Source organism: Pseudomyrmex gracilis, unplaced genomic scaffold (assembly GCF_002006095.1).
Source record: "Pseudomyrmex gracilis isolate BER0280 unplaced genomic scaffold, ASM200609v1 scaffold_197, whole genome shotgun sequence".
Classification (NCBI taxonomy): Eukaryota; Metazoa; Arthropoda; class Insecta; order Hymenoptera; family Formicidae; genus Pseudomyrmex; species Pseudomyrmex gracilis.
Window position 1 is genome coordinate 151197 of NW_018020781.1, and position 20340 is coordinate 171536.

The 20340-nt window shown below is 33.1% G+C and overlaps 5 protein-coding genes across 8 annotated transcripts in view; 2 read left to right on the plus strand and 3 right to left on the minus strand.

Moving 5' to 3' along the window:
* LOC109858294 overlaps nt 1-2229 on the minus strand; it is a 12939-nt gene extending 10710 nt beyond the window's left edge. For both annotated transcript variants that reach the window (XM_020435396.1, XM_020435395.1), the window contains exon 1: nt 1724-2229. In XM_020435396.1, the coding sequence (XP_020290985.1) occupies nt 1724-1808 (85 nt within the window). In that variant the 5' untranslated portion in view covers nt 1809-2229. The remainder of the gene's footprint in view (nt 1-1723) is intronic.
* Nucleotides 2230-2871: 642 nt separating this feature from the next.
* Nucleotides 2872-7324, minus strand: LOC109858306 (xenotropic and polytropic retrovirus receptor 1-like). The gene is made up of 11 exons (XM_020435412.1): nt 7234-7324; nt 6737-6890; nt 6358-6614; nt 5968-6229; nt 5689-5864; nt 5473-5574; nt 5073-5310; nt 4743-4937; nt 4498-4667; nt 4249-4382; nt 2872-3489 (listed from the first exon to the last, which is right to left on the minus strand). The coding sequence occupies exons 1-11, from the start codon at nt 7300-7302 to the stop codon at nt 3252-3254; spliced, it is 1995 nt and encodes a 664-aa protein (XP_020291001.1). The 5' UTR covers nt 7303-7324; the 3' UTR covers nt 2872-3251.
* Nucleotides 7325-7384: 60 nt separating this feature from the next.
* On the plus strand, nt 7385-10136 carry LOC109858309 (methyltransferase-like protein 17, mitochondrial). Of its 2 annotated transcripts, none has more exons than XM_020435418.1 (10): nt 7385-7477; nt 7738-7866; nt 7969-8122; nt 8260-8653; nt 8765-8918; nt 9014-9157; nt 9307-9393; nt 9481-9619; nt 9772-9910; nt 9979-10136. In XM_020435418.1, the coding sequence occupies exons 2-10, from the start codon at nt 7810-7812 to the stop codon at nt 10091-10093; spliced, it is 1383 nt and encodes a 460-aa protein (XP_020291007.1). In that variant the 5' UTR covers nt 7385-7477; nt 7738-7809; the 3' UTR covers nt 10094-10136. The 2 variants fall into 2 exon arrangements, with proteins under 2 accessions (XP_020291007.1, XP_020291006.1); XM_020435417.1 differs by lacking the exon at nt 7385-7477 and adding an exon at nt 7538-7626.
* A 267-nt stretch (nt 10137-10403) lies between these two features.
* On the plus strand, nt 10404-15076 carry LOC109858307 (probable cytochrome P450 303a1). 2 transcript variants are annotated; one of them, XM_020435414.1, is made up of 10 exons: nt 10404-10456; nt 12405-12490; nt 12569-12820; nt 12907-13372; nt 13487-13667; nt 13763-13871; nt 13958-14138; nt 14222-14339; nt 14409-14547; nt 14661-15076. In XM_020435414.1, the coding sequence occupies exons 2-10, from the start codon at nt 12406-12408 to the stop codon at nt 14843-14845; spliced, it is 1716 nt and encodes a 571-aa protein (XP_020291003.1). In that variant the 5' UTR covers nt 10404-10456; nt 12405; the 3' UTR covers nt 14846-15076. The 2 variants fall into 2 exon arrangements, with proteins under 2 accessions (XP_020291003.1, XP_020291002.1); XM_020435413.1 differs by having other exon boundaries at nt 10414-10496.
* A 1381-nt stretch (nt 15077-16457) lies between these two features.
* On the minus strand, nt 16458-20327 carry LOC109858308 (alpha-1,3-mannosyl-glycoprotein 4-beta-N-acetylglucosaminyltransferase B). The gene is made up of 10 exons (XM_020435416.1): nt 19822-20327; nt 18354-19002; nt 18189-18235; nt 17772-18082; nt 17567-17697; nt 17370-17477; nt 17088-17281; nt 16842-16978; nt 16644-16759; nt 16458-16557 (listed from the first exon to the last, which is right to left on the minus strand). Exons 2-10 carry the CDS (start codon nt 18885-18887, stop codon nt 16528-16530), a joined length of 1608 nt encoding a protein of 535 aa, XP_020291005.1. The 5' UTR covers nt 18888-19002; nt 19822-20327; the 3' UTR covers nt 16458-16527.
* Nucleotides 20328-20340: the final 13 nt, after the last annotated feature.

The following is a 20340-nucleotide window of genomic DNA, read 5'->3' on the forward strand; positions in this document are numbered from 1 at the left end:
TCACTTTGGCGATAATTTGACTTCGCTTTGCTTGTGGCAGACTCTGTCATCATTTTGGTCGCATTTTGACATTTCACATGTTGACAGACATGATTACCAAACCATATCCTACTGAGGACACAGATGGATATGGTTCTGTGACCGAAATGTTTGTTGGGTTCTTATTTCTTTCTTCATTTAACGTTCCGTATGTTTGATATGAATTTAACTTTGTAAATTAGTTTTATATCAATACGAGAAACTAAAATTCTCCTTTCCCGCAATACATTTCAAGCTAGATGTATTTGATATCGGCAAAGTTTGAACTTGAATTGTACATCTGACAAATGCGCCGCGAAGCTGAAACTCAACTTGAACTGTGTGTGTAGTTAAGTTTCTGTAGTTTTAGTTTTTGTAGTTAGAGGTTTTGTCGCGCGCACCGCGCAATATGTCACCAAAATCATTTATTCATTTTTTTTCATTTCAATAATTTTACTTTATTTTCAATAATATATTCTACGTTACACACAGACGTAAGTTAAAAATAAAAATATTTTAAAATCTACGTCGGATTGCACCGGACGCTACATACTGTTTTTATCATTATTATCTTCATATTAGATTTAGCTCTTTATAGAAGAAAGATAGTTTTTTTTTTTTTGGAAAGGATAATGCAGGACTTTTATCCTGCAAAAAAAAAATAGAAATAAATCAACAACCATTACGCGTTCAAGTTTGCATCTCTCATATTTCGAGTTATTTATTATCGCTTATGGTTTCCTGTTGTATAATATGCGAACGGGTTTCCTGCAGCCGCGATATAAAAACGTGTTCCACGATAACACGAACGCGCGGCATAATCGCCCGCACGTTCCCGGCAAAAGAGCTTTTTCTATGGGTACGCAAAATTCCGTACTCGTAGAAATTGTTATATGTATCGGTCACCGGCCGGATCGAACTCTAATCGCATCACAAACAGTGTCGCAATTGACTCTTGACCTTCGAGTCTCGAATTGTCCAATCCACCACGCGTGTTTGCACCTTCCAAGTAATCATTTCGAAGATTATCTCCGCACACGCATCAATTTTTACAATCTCTATCGCAAATTATTAAAATCCTTTTTTATTCGCACTACAATATAAGGTAAGACATCATCTCGTGTATTTACACGCGTTTTCAAGATTCATGAGTTATACTTGAATAAATTTTTTCATAAACAAACAAAAAGAAGAAGAAAAGAACGCAGACTTTAAAACCGCAAAGTTTGATAAAGTTGATTTATTTTCAGTAAAATAAAGCCAAGAACAAAGAATAAAGATAAATAATTTTGCGATGTTAATTATCAGTTGTGTTCCGTTTTTTTACTTTTCTTGCATAAATTTTGCATAAAAAAAATACTACATTATATATTCGAAAAGACATACACTGCGGTTTATATTCTATATATATTCAAAACATGACGATATGAGCTGCGTCCTAACAATCTCATTTTCCAATATCATATTGTTGTCGCAAACTCGAGAAACGAGAAACATTTTGCAGATAAAAGGCTTTTTTTTTTGTAAACAGTATTTTAATATTCAGCTGAATTGATCGTTGCGGATTAAAAGACGGCACCGCCTCAAAAGGCTACAAGTGGGTCCTCGGCAGTGTAGTGTCATTCCCCCTGGAGACGTTGTCTCGTTTGAGGACATAGACTTCTCTTTCTCTCTCTCTTTCTCTCTCCCCTTCTGTCTTACTTACTTCGATAAAAGCTGAGCTCGCCAATGGATAAACTCAGCAGGAGCGGCATCAGCGTCAGCCAAGTGCAGCCCCTCTGAAGGAGCATCCTCTCGTCGTCGTCGTCGTCGTCGCTGTTGATCAGCTGCTGATGGCTTCCGCACGCAGCACACGTTCTATCGTCGCTTTATTCGCGTTTCCATATGCGACAGAAGCACGTCACTTCATTCAGGGTGCCGACGACGAGTTTGCGCGGTTCGGCGCGGCTTCCGCGGATTCAATCAATAAACGACACCACCGCCAATTTTTACCCTCCCACGCAGATCGCGGGAGCGTCTCGCTCCGACGTTGCGCGAACAAATACTCCCATGCCTTGTTTCGCGAAATCTCAGCCCTCCTCTCTTCCTGGTCTCCTCGTCTTCCTCCTTCCACAACGTTTCTACCGCCATGCGCCGGCGATTATCACGAGCGCATTAAATGTTATTAAGCAGCTGTCTCTGTGTCATTAGCGTTCATGTGCGCTTTTGCGTCGCATATATGTGAGACATTGTTCCGGCTATCAGGCGCTGCATTTCCGAATCACTTTCACCCCATCTGATAACATTTACCCTTCTTCGGTTCATTTGGCAGCGCAAATGTTGACGTTGCTCTGCTTCTCTCTTTTAGATTTTAGAAAAACTTTTCTTGGGCTTTTTACAAGCAAAACATTTGTTTTTTTTGTTTTTGTTAATATGAACGGCTGCTGATAAAAATTTGATTGATAAAGGGAGTTCCTCTAGCGGCGGACAGCACCTAATATCGGACATTAGCGATATCTCTAAAATATAAAAGTCGATAACGATCGCCAATCGCAAAGGAGTTAGAGGGGACAAACCTCTAACTCTCCCCCTACTAGTATATTATATATTAGACAAATACACACACACATAATATATTATAATATGAAAAGATTGCTTTAGATATTATGTTTGGCATAAAAGTGAGATAGCGATATCTCTGAGATATAAAAATCGATAACGAGATTGCCAATCGCAAAGGAGTTAGAGGGAACAAACCTCTGACTCTCCCCCTAGTAGTATATCATATATTAGACAAATACACACACATACATAATATATTATAATGGGATACATGTCTGCGAAATATAATTTCTTAAAAACGCAAAGTTTTACTTTGTAACAATTGTTTATTTTATCTCTCTGGGTCCGATATAGTTCATTTTTTGTAACTTAACGACAGATCAGTTTAAACTCTCAATGACAAGTTACACCAATTTGTTACTTGCTTACAAATATATAACATCGCTCATAAATCTCTATAATCACATCGATAAAGTAATTCATTTAACATTTCACATAAATGATTCGGTCACGTGGTTCTCGACGTACGTCAAAATCCGTGTGTGAGATCTCTCTGCGCGATTTTTTCAACAGATTGGATAACATGATACAATACGTGGAAAAAAGTTAGACAGTTAGACAGTTGTGATACAAAAGTTTGGATTTAGCTGTGCATAAAACGTTATATCAGCTAAATTGATAATTGACGGTCTTTAATTATCCTCCATCAAAGACTCTCCCTTCAAGAGCAATCGAATCGGTTTGCGTTTCTCGTCAATTTTCTGTTTTCTTCTGCGATTTATTACACCGTCCGTAGCATCCATCATGCGCAATATCTGCGTCTGATCCGAACAATCGACCGGTGCCACTGAAATATCCCGCACCGCTCTAAATTTGCCACAATTGTTCAAATGCTCGTTCTCCAAGCGGAAGAAATTCCACACGAAACGCCTGTCGAGAAAACATATCGTTGTCAGCGTACATTACGTCAGTAATATATTACGCAATCAATACAGCGAAACGTAATAATATTTTCGTTGAGAAAAACTCACGCATTTAATGTGAATTTAAGATTGATATGATATAAATTTAACAATTAGACAGTGGAATTTAGTGATAATTTATATATCACAATTATATATGATATATAAAAATACATAATATTTAAAATTTGAGTATAAAATTAAAAGAAAAAACAAAACATAAATTACAACGTATCAGACACTGGCGATCATAGGAACTCCGCTAATCCGTTATCATTGTCATCGCCGTCGTCCTCGTTGTTGTGATTATTGTTATTCCCATTGTTCTCGTTATCCATTAGATGAATCATGGTTCTGAGATCGTCGTCGTATCTGATGGGCTCTACGAAAATATCTCGCACTGCCCGGAACTTGCCTACGTTGTACAGATGTTCGTTCTCCAGCCGAAAGTAATTCCACATAAACCTTCTAGCGACTTATTAGTGAGGCGCACTTGATAAGCGATTAGACCGGCCGGCTTATTGTTGACATCGAGTCGACGTTTTTTCCGATTATCGACACAATTAATTATATTTCTCCGAGTAATGCGAGTAATTTATATATTTCATGCAAAAATTACGACAAACAGTATATTATATCAATTGTCAATATAGCGAAACAACGATTAAAAAAAAAAAAAAAACATTCCAACGTGCATTTATAAGCACAAAGTGAAGTCTGCACTTACCTGAAGACTTCTAATGGGGCGATCAGAGTGACCATGAGATCTGCGTGAACGTAGCCCATTTCTGTCAAGGACAAGGAAAACGCCCATCCGAATCGCAGAATAAAATCTTCGATCATTGCGAAGTAATAATAATACTGAAACAAAAAAAATGTGATAATATGTAACCATCAGTTACATAAACAGGTGAATGTTATCGCTGATAATATATTATTAGTGATACAACGGAAGATGCTGAGAAAACAAACTCACGGGTGATGAATAAACTATCTCTTCTCTGAGAAACTTGTTCTCGCCTGCGCTACTGTCGAAAAGACCCCAATCCAACTTTACATCCCATGTATACGTGAAGCACGAACTCACCACGCTGGCCGTAAGCCACAAGTAAAAGTACGGATTTTCAGTGGACAATGCGTAATATTCTGTTATTGAAGAACAGTCAAGTTTAGGAGTTAGTGATCAAAAATTTTTTTGCGTTAACTAAGCGAAATACTTACTTTTGTTCCTCAAATGTAAGTAGGAAAAAAGAACTACGAAGAAGCTCGTAGCGTACTTGATCGCGTTCAACAAGTGCGGAAATGTCTCTTTTGTATCCCGATAACGTCTGAGACACTGTGCAAACCGAAACCAGGCTGGTAAACACACGACAATTGGTCTCATTGATAATTCACGCATTATACAAGTTTCCGTATCTATTCAAAAACATAATATATTTGTAGAATTTTGAAAAACAGAATGTATAAGAGAGAGAATTCTAGTAAAAACTATAACTATATTAAAAAAAAAACAAATACTGTTACAATATACATTGAGCAATTCATATAGACCTGTGACATCGGTCCAAGAGGAGTTCTGGATGTAGAAGCAGACGAAATATTGAAAATCCAAGAAGACTGTATGAAGAGAGTTGAGCTGATCGGCGAGCCAGAAATCTGCGAAACCCACGTAGAAGAAAGGCGCGCAAAAGATACGACCCATAACGCGCAGTGTCCAAAATCTGGCCTCGTGTCGCAGCGTTTTAGTGGGATTAAATAGAAAAAGCGCTAGCATTGCGTAAAACAGCACCTTCAAAAAATTGAAATATATAAATTTTTAGTTTTTGTCTTTTTTAAGATAAAGAAATATAAATTCTTTGCTTTGTATCATAATTGCTCGTTGCGTTTTATATAATAAACAATGAAAACTTCATTAATAAATATTCAAAACTTGAAATATACATGATCTTACTGGTTGAACAAATGGCGGTACACCTAACGTATCGCTATACAAAAACCCCAAAATAGACATGGACCAGACTAGGCCGAGTATGGTTGCCATCTCGATGATGTGCTGAAATTATATGCTGTATAAAATTCATTAAAAAAATCTTGCTTAGATTAAATTTATAATCATATTCTACTGTAATAGCTTAGGAAGCATTGCTTTAATTTGCTACAAAGAAACCTGTTCCGACAAATGGTTGCGTGGATCAAGTTCGAATATTAGCACGTGGTTCACTCCGGAAGATCTCCAGCCGTAAACGTTGATTCCCATCAGAAGAAGAAATTCTATCAGAAGAAATGGCCCACGATAGATTCGACACAATACTCTCCAATTGTCTTTATTTTTATATCGCATACCTAAACATAAAACACACATGAAATTGATATATAAAGCAAATATATAAAATATCAAAATATTGATATATCGATAATAAAAAAGAAACATGTGTTTCTCTCTCACCGGACAATATCACGGCTACTAAAAGTATAACAAAAGCGCCGGAAAAAAGACCGACTTTGAATGTGATCCATGGAGAAAGCTGCTCTCCGAGAGGAGGTACCCTGAGTCGCTTCATGGCCCGTTGACGGTCACCATGCTCCAAATCTCGTGTGACTAGCGCTTCAGTTTCCACAATGAGCCTGTCTATATCTTTGTGTGTGTGAAATAGTGCCGTGTCGACGTGCTCCGCACGCCATTTGGCACCAACGTCCGCATTTAAAAGCTGCAAAGTATCAACATCTCGAATATATACGATCGTTTTCTATATAGAATCGATTCGAGCAATTCTTTTCTACATTTTATATGAAATATTTTAAAATTATAAACGTGCTTGTAACAAACCGGACGTACTTTGTCATGTTTCTTCAAGATTTTTCGAAATCCGGTAAAATTCAAGTTCTGATAGTTTTGAAGCAGAATGAGAAAGAGATAAAACTCCGAAAAAGCTAACTTTACTTCTTGCAGTTTGCGTGCTGATACCGGCTTTTTATGTAGAATGTGTCTGCGATAGCGCGCCTTGTGACTTTGAGCATCGTCGGAAACTGACAAGATCTCGCTCAATTCGTTATTAAGAGTGGCAAATCTACGTGTGGCTTCTGCTAATTTTTCTGAAAATAGATCATTTTCTCTTATCCTTTGTACAGTCAGTTGTGCATCAAGTCAGCAACTGCTACAGAGAATATCTTCTGACACAAAGAGATACAACACTAATGAAAACTATTGACTTTACCAGAATAGAACGTATTTATTTTAGCTAGTTCCTTGTCACAATAATGAAAAAACTTCTCGTCAAATTTACTAAAATAACTTTCTAGCACATGAGCCTCGCTTGTATCTGCTGATGGTGCTTGTTCCACTGCAGCATACAGCAGAGCCTTCATTTCCTAAAATAACATAATTTATATCAAAAATACATATTTTTCAGACTTTTAAAAATATCAGAGACAATTCTATACATACATACATACATTATATATATTTATATGTACTTAATTTTATACATATATAATTTTTTTTATATACTATATGTATAATATTTAAAAAAATTAATATTTTATAACACAATTAGAATCAATATAAATAATATATATATATTCTATTATTTGCAGCATGTACATGTATACATAAGTGCACAAAAATGTCCATAAAACGCAAATATTGCGCAAAACGTAAAATATGTATGCAAAACTGTATTCGCATGATATTTGTCAATGATGAAAATCTTACTTCGTAATTGATGTATTGCTTTCTCCATTCCGGTGTGATGTGAGCACTCAGGTGTTCCGCGAACTTCATAATTGAGTCGAAAAATAGGCGTCAAAACGATTGCGACGCGCTTGATGTGCACGCGACAGTCAAGTTGTCATTCACGCGCGAACGAGATTACTGATCACGTTGGATTATTTTCGGAACAATTTTAATTCACCGGGCGATTGCATTGTAGATACGAGTTTTATTCGCGAGTTTTTCGGTAAGCATAGACAACAGTTAAATTTCTTTTGCTATTTTGTTACGTGTTACGATATTTGTTAGTGTGTCGTACGTAAATTCTATCGAAAGATCACTCAAATTTCGTGGAGGTTATGTAGCGCATTATAAACATTCGCGGGATTGTTAATAGTACGTAGTACTTTTATTTAACAACGTGTCTCTTCGGTCTCTTGTATTTATATATGTGTTATAAATTTTTTAATGTAGTGTTATATTGTTTTATTTTTTTTTTTCATACAGGTTGAATTTTTTTAATGACAAATGTGTGAATTGTTGACTTATTGAGAGGGGTTTAATTTTATTGTATATAATATGGTGAAGCTAGTTGTGCCAAGAGTACATTGGACAGGATTTGTACCCTCACGATGTGTGAGTATGATATAAATTTTCTCTATCATATGACATCACGTGTGTGCTTAGGTGTGTAATAAATAAGATTAGAATATGATAATATAAAAATTGCATTTTCAGTTGTCAGCAAAGCCAAAAGCTATACTCGATGATGAAACATTGAATTTGATTTCTAACAATGATCTAAAATATAGGCATCATCCTGGTATTGTCAAACCTAGAACACCAGTATTCCCAGCATGGGCATCAAAGGAAACAGAAAATATTTTGAAAGGTACGGAATACAACGATTGTGTATATCATTAATATGTTCACAAACACTTATATAATAATATATTGTAAATTTGTAACATTTGTCATAATATATGAAAAAATAACTTGTGTACACTATTTTATAATATTACTTTTTAGAAAAGAATAACATAAGCTTGAAGGAATTGAAAGAAAGTGTAAAAAAATTACTCCGTCATTTGCATGGTCGTCATCCACCGCTGGAGCAATCACAACTGTTGGAAAAATTACAAAAAGTAGAAAAACATTTGAATGCTAATCGTAATCAGAATATATCTATAAAAGACATAGATTTTCATAAGAATAGAAGAGCAAGGCAAATTTTGAAGACCAATGTATACAATTGGCAACCAATTAATTTTGACAAGCTCACTTCTTTTACGTATCTGCTCAGTAGAGGAGTTCAAAATTATGCGGTTATACGTAGGATTCTGGATGAGATCAGAGCACGTGACAAAGAATTTAAGCCTAGAAGACTTTTTGACTTTGGCTCTGGCCTTGGTACAGTCATGTGGTAAATGTCAAAATATCATATAAACTTCAAAAATACCAATCTAATATATAATTTTAACGCAAAATTGATTAGCATAATATCTAAGAAATAAAATAATAAACATTTTGATAGGGCTGCTTCCGAAATTTGGTCAGACTCGCTAAAGGAATATCTTTGCGTCGAAGTATCAGAACCAATGATTGAACTGTCGGAAAGATTAGCAAAAGTTGCCACGCCCGAAATTAAAAAAATTTTTTATCGCCAATATTTTCCTGTCTCTGCAGATGTAAGAGCAATATGAAATATTTTATATATATATATATATACCAAAATTATTTTTGTTTTCTTGTAATTTGAAATGTGTTTGTTTCTCTCTTTCAGCCCACTTACGATATTGTAGTGAGCGCATATTCTTTATTTGACTTGCCAGGTGCAGAATCACGTCTCGAAACGATATTAAAACTCTGGAGAAAAACCAAAGATTACTTAATTATTGTAGAAGAAGGAACTAACGCAGGCTTTAAGGTATTTAATAGGTTTATTTTTTATAAATATATTTATAAATATATTTATAGTTATATTAATTAGTTATCTATGTCTAATTTTGTGTGTATATATAATTTTTATGTATTTCTACTTTCTATTTATATATCTTCTTTATTTTTCTTTAAAAGTTGGTGAATGAAGCGCGAGATTTTATCCTCAAGTATGTGAACTCAAAATACAAGCGCGACATACAATTTGCACATATTTTCTCACCTGTGAGTATTGGTAAAATTAATTTCATAAAGATAGACAAAGTACATCAAGTACAAGGTATACTATTCTTTAACATTTTCTCCATTTAGTGTCCGCACGACTTAAAATGTCCAAGATTTGCCACAGATGTTACCCCATGTAACTTTGAAGTCTTGTATCATCCATTCAAATTTTTGGACAGTCATCAACATGAATCGGAACTCTATTCCTATGTTGTGTTGAAGAAAAGTACGTAAAGATAATAGAATTTTATATATAAAATAAAATTTAAAAATTTGTACTATTAACTCTCACTAAGTGTCTTTTACTAAAAAGATTTTATGTGATTATTTTTGTCGAATATAGAAAACTTACAAAACTTTTTTGTTTTCTCTTTGCAGGCAAACGAACTGAAGACGATGAGCAGTGGCCGAGAATTGTGCGAGAAACGATGAATCGTTCTAATCACACAATCTGTCGCATGTGTACTTCCAACGGCGAACTGAAAGAGGAGATCTTCACAAAATATAAACATGGAAGGTACGATCAAAATTAGTGTTTAGTGCGTTACCATGTTATTAATTAAATAACTTGATTTTTATCTTTAGGCACATGTATCGTTGTGCGAGAAACAGCAAATGGGGCGACAGATTACCTCTACATTGGCAAGACGTGGAAGAAATTGATACAAGTAATGAAACGATTATTGAAAATACTAAATAACAAAATAAAGTTTGTTGTTTTAAAACAATCCAATAAACATTTTTCTGCATATAAACCCATTTTTCGACAGGTCAACTCTGTTTCTGTTCCAAAAAATAAGTTTTTTATTAAACGTCAATAGAGATATTAAACGGTGAAATAATATTCAATTTGCTACGATAGAAAACCCGATCATCTCTATTTACATTTAAAAAAAAAAACTTGTTTTCGTTTCCACTGTAGTCAATCCTTAGCTTTTAATATATTGCGTAATGCCCGTACACTCATACGTGCATGATGAAGAAAGGTTTAAAAGCAGGCTGAACGCTGGTCCACGGCCAGTTTCACTCATGTGATAGACGAGAAAATTTCTCCCAGTGTAAGGTAAGTTTAAACTGAAGATGTTGACAGAGAGTGCGCAAATGTAAGTTCATTAATGTTGAAATTCCTTTCTTTCCTCGTGGCGCGTACAATTTTTATTTCTTCAAAACTCGAAACACACACACATTTTATTTTACAAGACGTAATGAAACATTTTTATTTTTAAACTGTTTAATACACTTAAAAAATATATATATTAAAAAAATTAATGCGTATTTTAAATATATATTTGTTTAATTTCAAATGAAATTAAAATGTAAAATAACTTTCAAAGATCCAAATATGTAAATAACTTTCAATTTTTGAATAAAATAAAAATAGACTGTGCCACATATATATGCAAATGTAATAATTTATAGTACTTTTTTCTTAAGTTAAGAATTGTTTCAATGGAAAATGCCGAATTGTTTGGGAGTGCATAAAATTTTAAACTAAATAAAAAAATTTAAGAGTAATCTCGCATTTTAGACATCATCTTACAAGACTAGTTAAATGTTTCATTGCATAACGAAGTTGTGGAATCACGCTAGTCGACGTCAATACTAGGTCTTCCGCATAAAACTTTCACTCAATTCTGCAAGTGTTTCACTTTCTTTTCGATTCTCACTTAACACTCATTTTATCTTTTTTGCGCGCTATATAAATGTGCATGTGCATATCCGAAAATAAACAAATATTAACATTGATTAAACATAATCGTTTTTCTTATTTGTTTAGTAGAAATAGATAAATTGTTGAAAAAATTGAATATAAGAGATTCTATCCCGGTAAAAAATTTTTCATGTATAAAATTGTACGGACATATTCGGTATATATATATATATATATATATATATATAAATTTGCATAATTAGATATAATAATTTTAATTTGTGTATAAGTATATATGATTATATATCAAAACTTTTTTTAAAATATAGTAAAAATATAGTTTTATATAATTTTTTGTATCTAACATGATACTAATAGAGTTATTTTGTAATTTGATATGGAATATCTCTGAAGCCATTCTCTTAAAAAAGAAATTCTCCGTGTATAAAATTGTATGGAAATATTCGGCACATATAAATTTGCATAATTAGATATAATTATTTTAATTTTTGTATAAGTATATATAAAAAATTTTTTACCGGGATGTAGAATCAGTGTATTCAGTGTAGACAATTGCTAATATTACAAGATTTGTACTTTTACGAAATAAAATCCAGATATATTTGATCAATATTTTTAAAACAATAAAATGAATAAAATAAAATAATACTCGCTCGTGTTGTAAAAACAATGTAAAGATATTTAACAATATGAGATCAGTATCGAGCTATAAAGATAGATGTAATATACTTGTTTACTCAATGTTTATTACAATAATACGGTGCGAAACGTTTCGACATACACAGATGTCATCTTCAGTCGCAAAATACAATAATATTAAATAAAATTAAATGTGGCTGTCATAGTCGTATGCAGGCAGATGGACATACCTTGCGATGGAATGTATGTGTCACAATATAAAATAAAAAAGTCAGAAGTAAAGAGTCAAATGCTGCCTGCATACGACTATGACAGCCACATTTAATTTTATTTAATATTATTGTATTTTGCGACTGAAAATGACATCTGTGTATGTCGAAACGTTTCGCACCGTATTATTGTAATAAACATTGAGTAAATAAGTATATTACACATCTATCTTTATAGCTCGATACTGACCTCATATTGTTAAATATTTTTACATTATTTTTAAAACAATTTATAAACATTATATACCAGCGTACTTCTTCAGCGACCTTATCTTTGATAACTCGAAACTATTTTCTATAAAAACCACTTTATAAATTTTATTTTATGGAGTGAAAAAAGCTTTTTTTGTCGACCAGTGTTATAAACATTTTTATTTATGTTTTTATATATATATTATAAATATATGTAATATATAATAAAAATGTTTTAGGATGGTTCTCACAATATTGTTTCTGGTAATTATATTATTACTCTTGCTGTATCTAAGCTGTCGCAAACCAAAAGGATATCCACCAGGTATTAAATAACTTGTTGATTTTTTGAATGATTTTCTTTAATTAATTATACTTTGATACATGTGTTTTATCGTTTTAGGTCCACGTTGGTGGCCCATCTTAGGCTGTGCGCTAGAAGTGGCGCGCATACGCCAGGAAACTGGGTATCTGTTCAAGAGCTGCTCGTTGTTATGCAAAAAGTATGGTCCTGTCGTAGGTCTGAAAATTGGTAGCGACCGTATGGTTATTCTTAACAATCTAGAAAGTATACGGGCAATGTTAACAAACGAAGACTGTGATGGTAGACCGACCGGACCTATATATCAGGCCAGAACTTGGGGCACTAGAAAAGGTAAATTACCTGAAAAAGGACTGAAAAAAGAAGATAGACAGTTGACAATCTTTCGAAAAATAATTAATAGCTTGCGATTATTCAAGGTCTTATTGTTGTTGATGAGCGACTTTGGATGGAGCAACGACGATTTGTTTTGCGACATCTGCGTGAATTTGGTTTCGGTCGTACCGACATGGCTTTTATCATCCAAGACGAAGTGATCGAGCTAGTGCAATATTTCAAAAAGTTGCTACAGGATAGCCACAGTTACAAGATCCAAAATACAGTGACAGTGAATAATAATAATAATAATAATAATAAAGCTGGCAAAATATATATGTTGCAAAAGGACTCGGAGAACAACTTGATTTCGAACAAAACGGAGTTGAATGTAATCAAGAATGAATCGTCCAATTGGAAATCTTGGACAGCGGCGGACTTATATATGAAAGCCGAAAACTATGAGGAGGTCAAGAGAGCATCTGAATCAACGGGAATAATAATGCATATGGATGACGCTTTTGGAGTAACTGTACTAAACACACTTTGGAGGATGATGGCTAGCAAAAGGTTTCTATCGTTTACGCGAATTTACAATTTTCTTCCGTAAAAATGTTCATAAAAGTTTAAAAATATATATTAAAATAATCAGCTCTTGTTGATGATTCTTGATTTTTTTTATAGATATGACTACGGCGACAAGGAACTTGTATATCTACAGCGAATTTTAACAAAGCTTCTAAAAGAGATCGACATGACCGGCGCGCCTTTCAGTCACTTTCCGTTTCTACGTTTCATTGCGCCGGAATTGTCTGGCTTCAAATCATTTATAAATGTGCACAAAGAATTGTGGGCATTCTTAAAAGTAAATTATTCTATTATTAACCACAAAATTATTTTATGAAAAAATATCTTGTGATGCTCGAAGATAAATTATTTAGAAAAATAATAATTTTTTAGGAGGAATTGCACAATCATAAAAATACTTTTGTACCAAGTGCGCCGCGGGACCTAATGGATGTCTATTTGACTGCATTAAATTCGAAAGATTGTAGTGACACGTTCTCAGGTGCATATAAAAGCAAAGCATTGTTGAATCCGATCTTTTGCAATAATAATAATAATTTCGTGGTCTTATGCAATAATAAATTTCAGAGTCTCAGCTGTTGGCTGTCTGCATGGATCTCTTTATGGCAGGTTCTGAAACAACTTCTAAAGCACTTAGTTTCGGATTCCTCTATCTAATAATGTTCCCGGAAGTTCAGAGAAAAGCGCAAGAAGAAATAGACAAAGTTCTCGGCCGCGATAGATTTCCCACATTGGATGACAGACCAAAGTATATGAAGATTATTTATCAATTTTATTTTTTCTCTACGAATAAATATTTGCATAAAGTATTATCATATTTTTACTATCCAGGATGCCATATGTCCAAGCTATTGTCTTGGAGTCGTTAAGAATGTTCATGGGTCGAACTATGAATGTTCCTCATCGAGCGTTGAGAGACACTTCTATTATGGGATACAAAATACCGAAGGTAATGTCATAAAAAAAAAACTTAATATTTTATACAAGTTAATAAAAGCGAAATATATTTATCACACAGGACACGATGCTCGTTGTGAATTTCAACATGGTGCTTATGGACGAGTCTTGGGGTGATCCAGAAGATTTCCGTCCAGAAAGATTTCTCGATTGTAGTGGCAAAATTGTTATGCCAGACAAATATTTCCCGTTTAGCATTGGTGCGTTCCTTTCTTCTTTGTTACTGTAAAATTACTAGATAATCGCATAAACTACATAATACTACACGAACATACTTCTAAGTTTGATAAATAAAAAATGATATATCTTACAGGTCGTCATCGTTGCATGGGAGACACATTAGCTCGAAGCAACATCTTTGTCATAACGGCTGCGCTACTGCAAACGTTCAACTTTTCCGTAGTTCCTGGTGAACCACAACCGTCCGTACAAGACTTCATGGATGGTGTCACGGCTAGTCCCAAACCGTACAAAGCGTTAATTTCACTAAGAAAATAGATTAGATTTAACTAATTAAATCGTTTAACTAAAACTAATTTTCTGATATCCAATAATATCTTCGTCTGTTTCCCCGTCTTATTTTAATCAAATTATTCTTAGAAAGATTATTTTTGTTTATTCTTTTTATATAGATATATACTTTTAAGAGTCGTGAGTCTGGTGTCAGACATACATCTGGTGACAGACATACGTATATCGTACAGGCCATAAGATAACAAAAACGCATGACTTTATTAACTTTAACATATAATAGTTTATCGAAAAAATAGATTTTCATTGTTATGTATAGAAGAGTATACAGATGTTTTTTTTCATGCGTGTACACATACGCTTGAATGTACGGGCACAAGTATATGTTATATAGAACTATACACACGCGCATGTACGTACACAAAGCTACGCAAAATAAATAGTTGTACATACATTTAGAAGAATATAAATTTTTTTTTTATATATATCACTTTTTCGGGCGTTAACAAACACTGCGTCGATGTCTCGCATTATATATTTTGACAGTAATAAATTATAAATTGTGTTTTATACACGCACACACAAACAAACAAATACACACACATTCACACACAGAAAAAATTGACAGTGACACAGAAGCAGATATACAAAGACAGAACAGAGATACAGACACGATTATAGCAAATTGCAGATAATATGCAATATATAAATATCGCGTATTGTATGCAAGAAGAGTACACTCTCTTGTTTTGTATACATATGTAGAAAAGTCAATTTTAATAATTCTTATCTTCGATATCTTGTTCTTTAATATATATATCTGCGTTTATACTTCTCTAGCGTCACATGTGTAAGTCCGATTTAGTGAATACACGCTATCAATATATTAAAGATCATTTGATCAATACATTCAGTGCGCAATAAGGATTCAACAGTTTTATTTACTCGGAGGTAAACGCGAGTCATGAATCTTGTACGTGAAGCTGTACAACGCGCAGGTAAGTCAGTAATGAACATCGACAGTAAATCGAAGCACACGAATGATGCAGGTACTGGTTCGAGTTAAATGCCTCAAATTAAGACACTATATTTTATAAAATGCAAACATTTACGCTAAAATAAATACGATTTCACGATGTGTTATGTACGCATTCAATAAATCATGTGTTAGGAAACAAGATTATCATTAAAAACAAATTATTACTATCACTGATTGTTTGCATTTTAACGAAAAAGCATTACCTTGAAAAAAAGTTCTTCATAGAATATCATATTTGTTGATATATGAACAAATTTTATATCTGACGTATTAAATACAATCACGTCATATGTGAGATGTCAATTTCATATATTATTATGACATTATTTTTTAACTTAGATATAGAATTTATCCATATATGATGATAATACATTTTGTTCGCGACGTATACTTTAATTGATCAAATAAATAAAACAGAAAAAAGTTAAATGTATAAAACACTCGATCAATTTAAAAACAAAGTGTGTTTCACAATTAATATAGTTTCAAAAACCATTCATCTTTTGGATAAATTAATCATCTTTCGGACGGCATTGAACTAACTATTGATTGATTTAATAAGTAATAATACAGAAAAATAAAAAATATTTAAAAAATAAGTATTTAAAAATCGATTTTATTATCCGTATCGAAGAAACGGTATTTCAAATTGCATTTCTTCTTCTTTTCGTCAGCTAGGTTGATCCTCTACTATATGGATCTAATAAAAAAAAAAAAAAAATTATATTCTCACAAACGAGTCAATTAACAAAAACTTTGTAAGACGATATTATCATGAGATCTTACCTCAGACAAAATGGCCCAGTTTTCGCTCTCACTATGTACGGTCAAACGAAGAACCGATATCTTGCCCAAATTTCGATTGACAGTTCCTTCGGCGATGCCAAGTGCATCAAATTTTCCTAATTTAATTTAAATAACATATTTGTTTAATAAACTACGTAATAGATTGATAAATTATAAAATCTCAGTTTTATTTCTTACCTATAATATAATAACCATCTTCTGTTACATCGTTGTTGTTCCGATCCAATAACGGAGATCTCTCGGATAATACTTCTACTGTTGTGTTATAAAATCTATCAGACGGATGTTCAGGATTACCACTTCTAAATAAGTACCTGTACACAGAAAAAAAAAACGCAATTTAATGTACATGTATCGCAATTCTCAGTTTGAAAAAAAAAAAACGTTGCACTGACAATCTTACTAATAACACTATAAACTTACTTCTTTATAAAAATAGGATGTGAAAATTTAAACTTTAAGTGGTCTCCCGGCTGTGGCAACAGGCCCCAAAAGAATGATTCGCCTCTGTAAGCTTTTTGTAACGTGTATTGTTTGTAAGGTTTAATTTGAGTTTCCACAGTTGCCTCGGGATTTTCGTGGGCATAGAACAATGTTATCTTACCAAATTGTTTGTCCTACATAAATATGATACTTGTAATGTAATCTATATGATCATAGTGAGAGAACATTTTTTATTAATTTTTTAAAGCGAGTAATATTTACTTTAAGTTTTTGCACTTTTCCTTTTAAAGAAGAATGCGTCCCTATGTGTTGAAAAAGAGAGGGTTTATGATGCACCCACAACTCTGCTTTAGCCATTTTGCAGTGTTTCTATTTGGAAGAAAAATAAAAAAAAAATTTCTTCGAAAGAGATCAGTGTATTTCATTATACATTTCTCTCCCATTCTTTCTATACTTACACTATCTTTATCAAGACTGCATACTTTTGTCGATATTAAATGATCCAATAACCAATCAACAGGCTTGTCATTGTGGAACATCAAAAAGAACTGGATCAGCCAAGGCAGTTCCACGCACTTGAACAACTTACCTGTATTTTAATGCACTTTAATATTTTTCTCAATATGTGTACGCACATATACATATATAAAAATGATACTGTACCTATAAATCCGAGCTGACAAAAATCGAGAACGAACCAATTCTCTTTTGTACCAATCTTCTGTAATGCAAAAGTTTTCATAGTAGTTATGAAGTTCTTCTTAGCCAGAATATCATCTTCTAATTGTACATAGAATGTGCCCTTTGATTGGGCATAAGACATGAGAAAGGCAAAATCTAAATTCTGCTTGGACCGCCAAATAACACGTTGGTGATCATCGCCAAGAGTGTCGCGCAATTTCGACAAATCCGGATAATAGGACGGCGATGGAGATATTACTTCTACTACACCAGTTTCGCATTCGTTCGGGAATCTAAAATAAGAAATAAAAGTACTTGTAAAGAAAACACTGTATTAAAAAATATAGAAGATAATAGGAAAAAAAATAAATAGGAAAGAAAAATAAAATATAAACTTACTGAACTTCAATTTGTTTTGCAACATACATCACGTAATCCATATCTGTCTGAAAAGAAAGTTTTAAATATACATACACATATTTTTTAACATTAATGTGTTATTTTTAACACTAATAAATAAAATAATGATTTATATGTTAATCTGTACTTAATCATTCTACTCACTTCAGCCACTAAAACAATAATCAGTGTATCTGCAGTCTCTGCAACGCTCATACGATCAAGCAGATTTCTTAAAGTTGCCATAAGATAAGACTGGGTCTCTCGTTTCACTGTTGGCACCCCGAGTACCATGCTTACTCCTGATCTACCTTTGCTTTGTACAAAAGCTGGACGCAAGCTATTTGGATCATTGAGAAAATGTGGTAAAAAGTTGTAGATTGATGGCAGCTTGATGTTTGTAATGTTAGAGGTGCCATTGTTGATGAGCAGCTGCAGATCGGGTAGAATGTGACTATTCTCAATCAACTGAAGTAGTTGATGTGAAAGCAGACTTATCTCTTCTTGACTGCCAATATATTTGGCATGCAGATGTTCCAGTTTCACTTGCAATTCAGCAATGTTATTTTGCAATATGGTTTCTTCACGCATGTCTGAGGATGTTAGTAAGTTTAAGATCACACATGGTCCTAGGATCAGCAACAACACGATTAGGCATCGCCTTCGTGTTGAAGTCAAAGCTGTCAAATACGGGCTCATCTTCTATCTATTTGTTTCTAGGCTCTACATGATTGCCTATATATTTTCAGAGGAAGCATGTGTATAGGAAAAGATCTTTTAAATGTTTTTTTCAGTTTAAATTAACTGGACACACCTGCAAAAAGAAGCACAAATATCAATTACTATACAATTGATAAATTTAGTATAAATATAAACGCTATATAAAAATGTTAAGATATATAATGTAAACTGGAGGAATAATAGTAAAACTAAGAAAACAAGTGTTCTTATAACCATAAAGAGGCTAATACAATTATCTATCTATCATTACAATTAATAAGATGCAATAATTTAAACAAATATGTATAAATAATGTTTAGATAAGTTCTTAGATAAGAGTATTTTTGTACATATATTTTATAAATTATATATTCCAAAAACTTTGGCAAACAAATTCAAAGCTCTATATGAGAAGTTCTTACTTTTATATTTTCACAAAAAAGATTTTTTACAATACTATAAATAAAAATACTATAACTAAAAAAGAACTATGTTTTAACACGATATAATTTTTTCTAATATCTTTGAGGCAAATACTAAATAAATAAAATAAATAAAAATCTTCAAATTTTAATACTATATAATTTGTACTTTTTTTATTTTAGTCAATTACATCTGTAAATATATAGAATTTTAATACAAAACACAAGCAATTTAAAATTTGTTGCAAGCTGTATCACATGATCGATAACCTTTGCGCGCAGTGTAATAACATACAAATTTTATTCTCTCGCATATATAGATATGCATAAATTTTTTATATACATCAAGATCTTTGTTATCGTACGAATATTTAAAAACAATTTTAGTTTAGCACGTATATCTTCAAAAAAGAGGTTGAAACCTAAACCTCTTAAAGCGATTATGGGAATGATTTATTTAAAACATTGATAATATATATAAATCTAATAACTTGCGATTGCAGCACGTGACATTGCTGATTGCTTAGCAAAACCAATAAACATCCTCTCGATTCAATCTTCGCATCCGTCGATGGTGGTTTCGTGCATTTATGGCTCGTGGACTGAAAGGGTAGTCCATACGCCATTCTCGGTACGCATGGGAATGGATATGAAAGGATATTTTTAGTTGGGGAGATAAAGGTAAAGTGAAGTGAGTGGACTAGGACCGCGTTCAAGGAGCACGCTTTCGGCGTTATTGCGTCGTTCTATCTTTGTTTTACATATAATGAGCAATAAAGGTAGAATTGATTCAACAGCGCTGTGACAATGCGCTCCTCAAACGCAGCCTAGATAGGCAATTGATTTATTTTGGCATAGTAAAAAATAACATACATTGCTTTGATGCTTTTTAAAAAGATAATATCTATTCTATATGGCGGACTAACGGCCGATTTCCTCATACCTCTCGATAGCTATTCTCTGGATAAATTCCTCTGAGAACCAATAAGGAGAACCAATTTTGTGAGATA

What these genes read in the sequence shown, in the direction of transcription:
- LOC109858307 (XM_020435413.1), top strand. Translation starts at nt 10,474, where the DNA reads ATGTTGACAGAGAGTGCGCAAAT. An exon ending in ACCAAAAGGATATCCACCAG is followed by an intron (nt 12,491 to 12,568) that starts GTATTAAATAAC and finishes TTATCGTTTTAG; the next exon opens with GTCCACGTTGGTGGCCCATC. An exon ending in TGGGATACAAAATACCGAAG is followed by an intron (nt 14,340 to 14,408) that starts GTAATGTCATAA and finishes TTTATCACACAG; the next exon opens with GACACGATGCTCGTTGTGAA.
- LOC109858308 (XM_020435416.1), bottom strand. Translation starts at nt 18,887, where the DNA reads ATGAGCCCGTATTTGACAGCTTTGACTTCAACACGAAGGCGATGCCTA. An exon ending in GCAAAACAAATTGAAGTTCA is followed by an intron (nt 18,083 to 18,188) that starts GTAAGTTTATAT and finishes TTCTTATTTTAG; the next exon opens with ATTCCCGAACGAATGCGAAA. An exon ending in ACTGGGCCATTTTGTCTGAG is followed by an intron (nt 16,558 to 16,643) that starts GTAAGATCTCAT and finishes TTTTTTTATTAG; the next exon opens with ATCCATATAGTAGAGGATCA.
- LOC109858306 (XM_020435412.1), bottom strand. Translation starts at nt 7,302, where the DNA reads ATGAAGTTCGCGGAACACCTGAGTGCTCACATCACACCGGAATGGAGA. An exon ending in CTCTTGGACCGATGTCACAG is followed by an intron (nt 4,938 to 5,072) that starts GTCTATATGAAT and finishes GTTTTTGAATAG; the next exon opens with ATACGGAAACTTGTATAATG. An exon ending in AGATAGTTTATTCATCACCC is followed by an intron (nt 4,383 to 4,497) that starts GTGAGTTTGTTT and finishes TTTTTGTTTCAG; the next exon opens with TATTATTATTACTTCGCAAT.
- LOC109858309 (XM_020435418.1), top strand. Translation starts at nt 7,810, where the DNA reads ATGGTGAAGCTAGTTGTGCCAAGAGTACATTGGACAGGATTTGTACCC. An exon ending in ATTTTCCTGTCTCTGCAGAT is followed by an intron (nt 8,919 to 9,013) that starts GTAAGAGCAATA and finishes TCTCTCTTTCAG; the next exon opens with CCCACTTACGATATTGTAGT. An exon ending in TTGCACATATTTTCTCACCT is followed by an intron (nt 9,394 to 9,480) that starts GTGAGTATTGGT and finishes TTCTCCATTTAG; the next exon opens with TGTCCGCACGACTTAAAATG.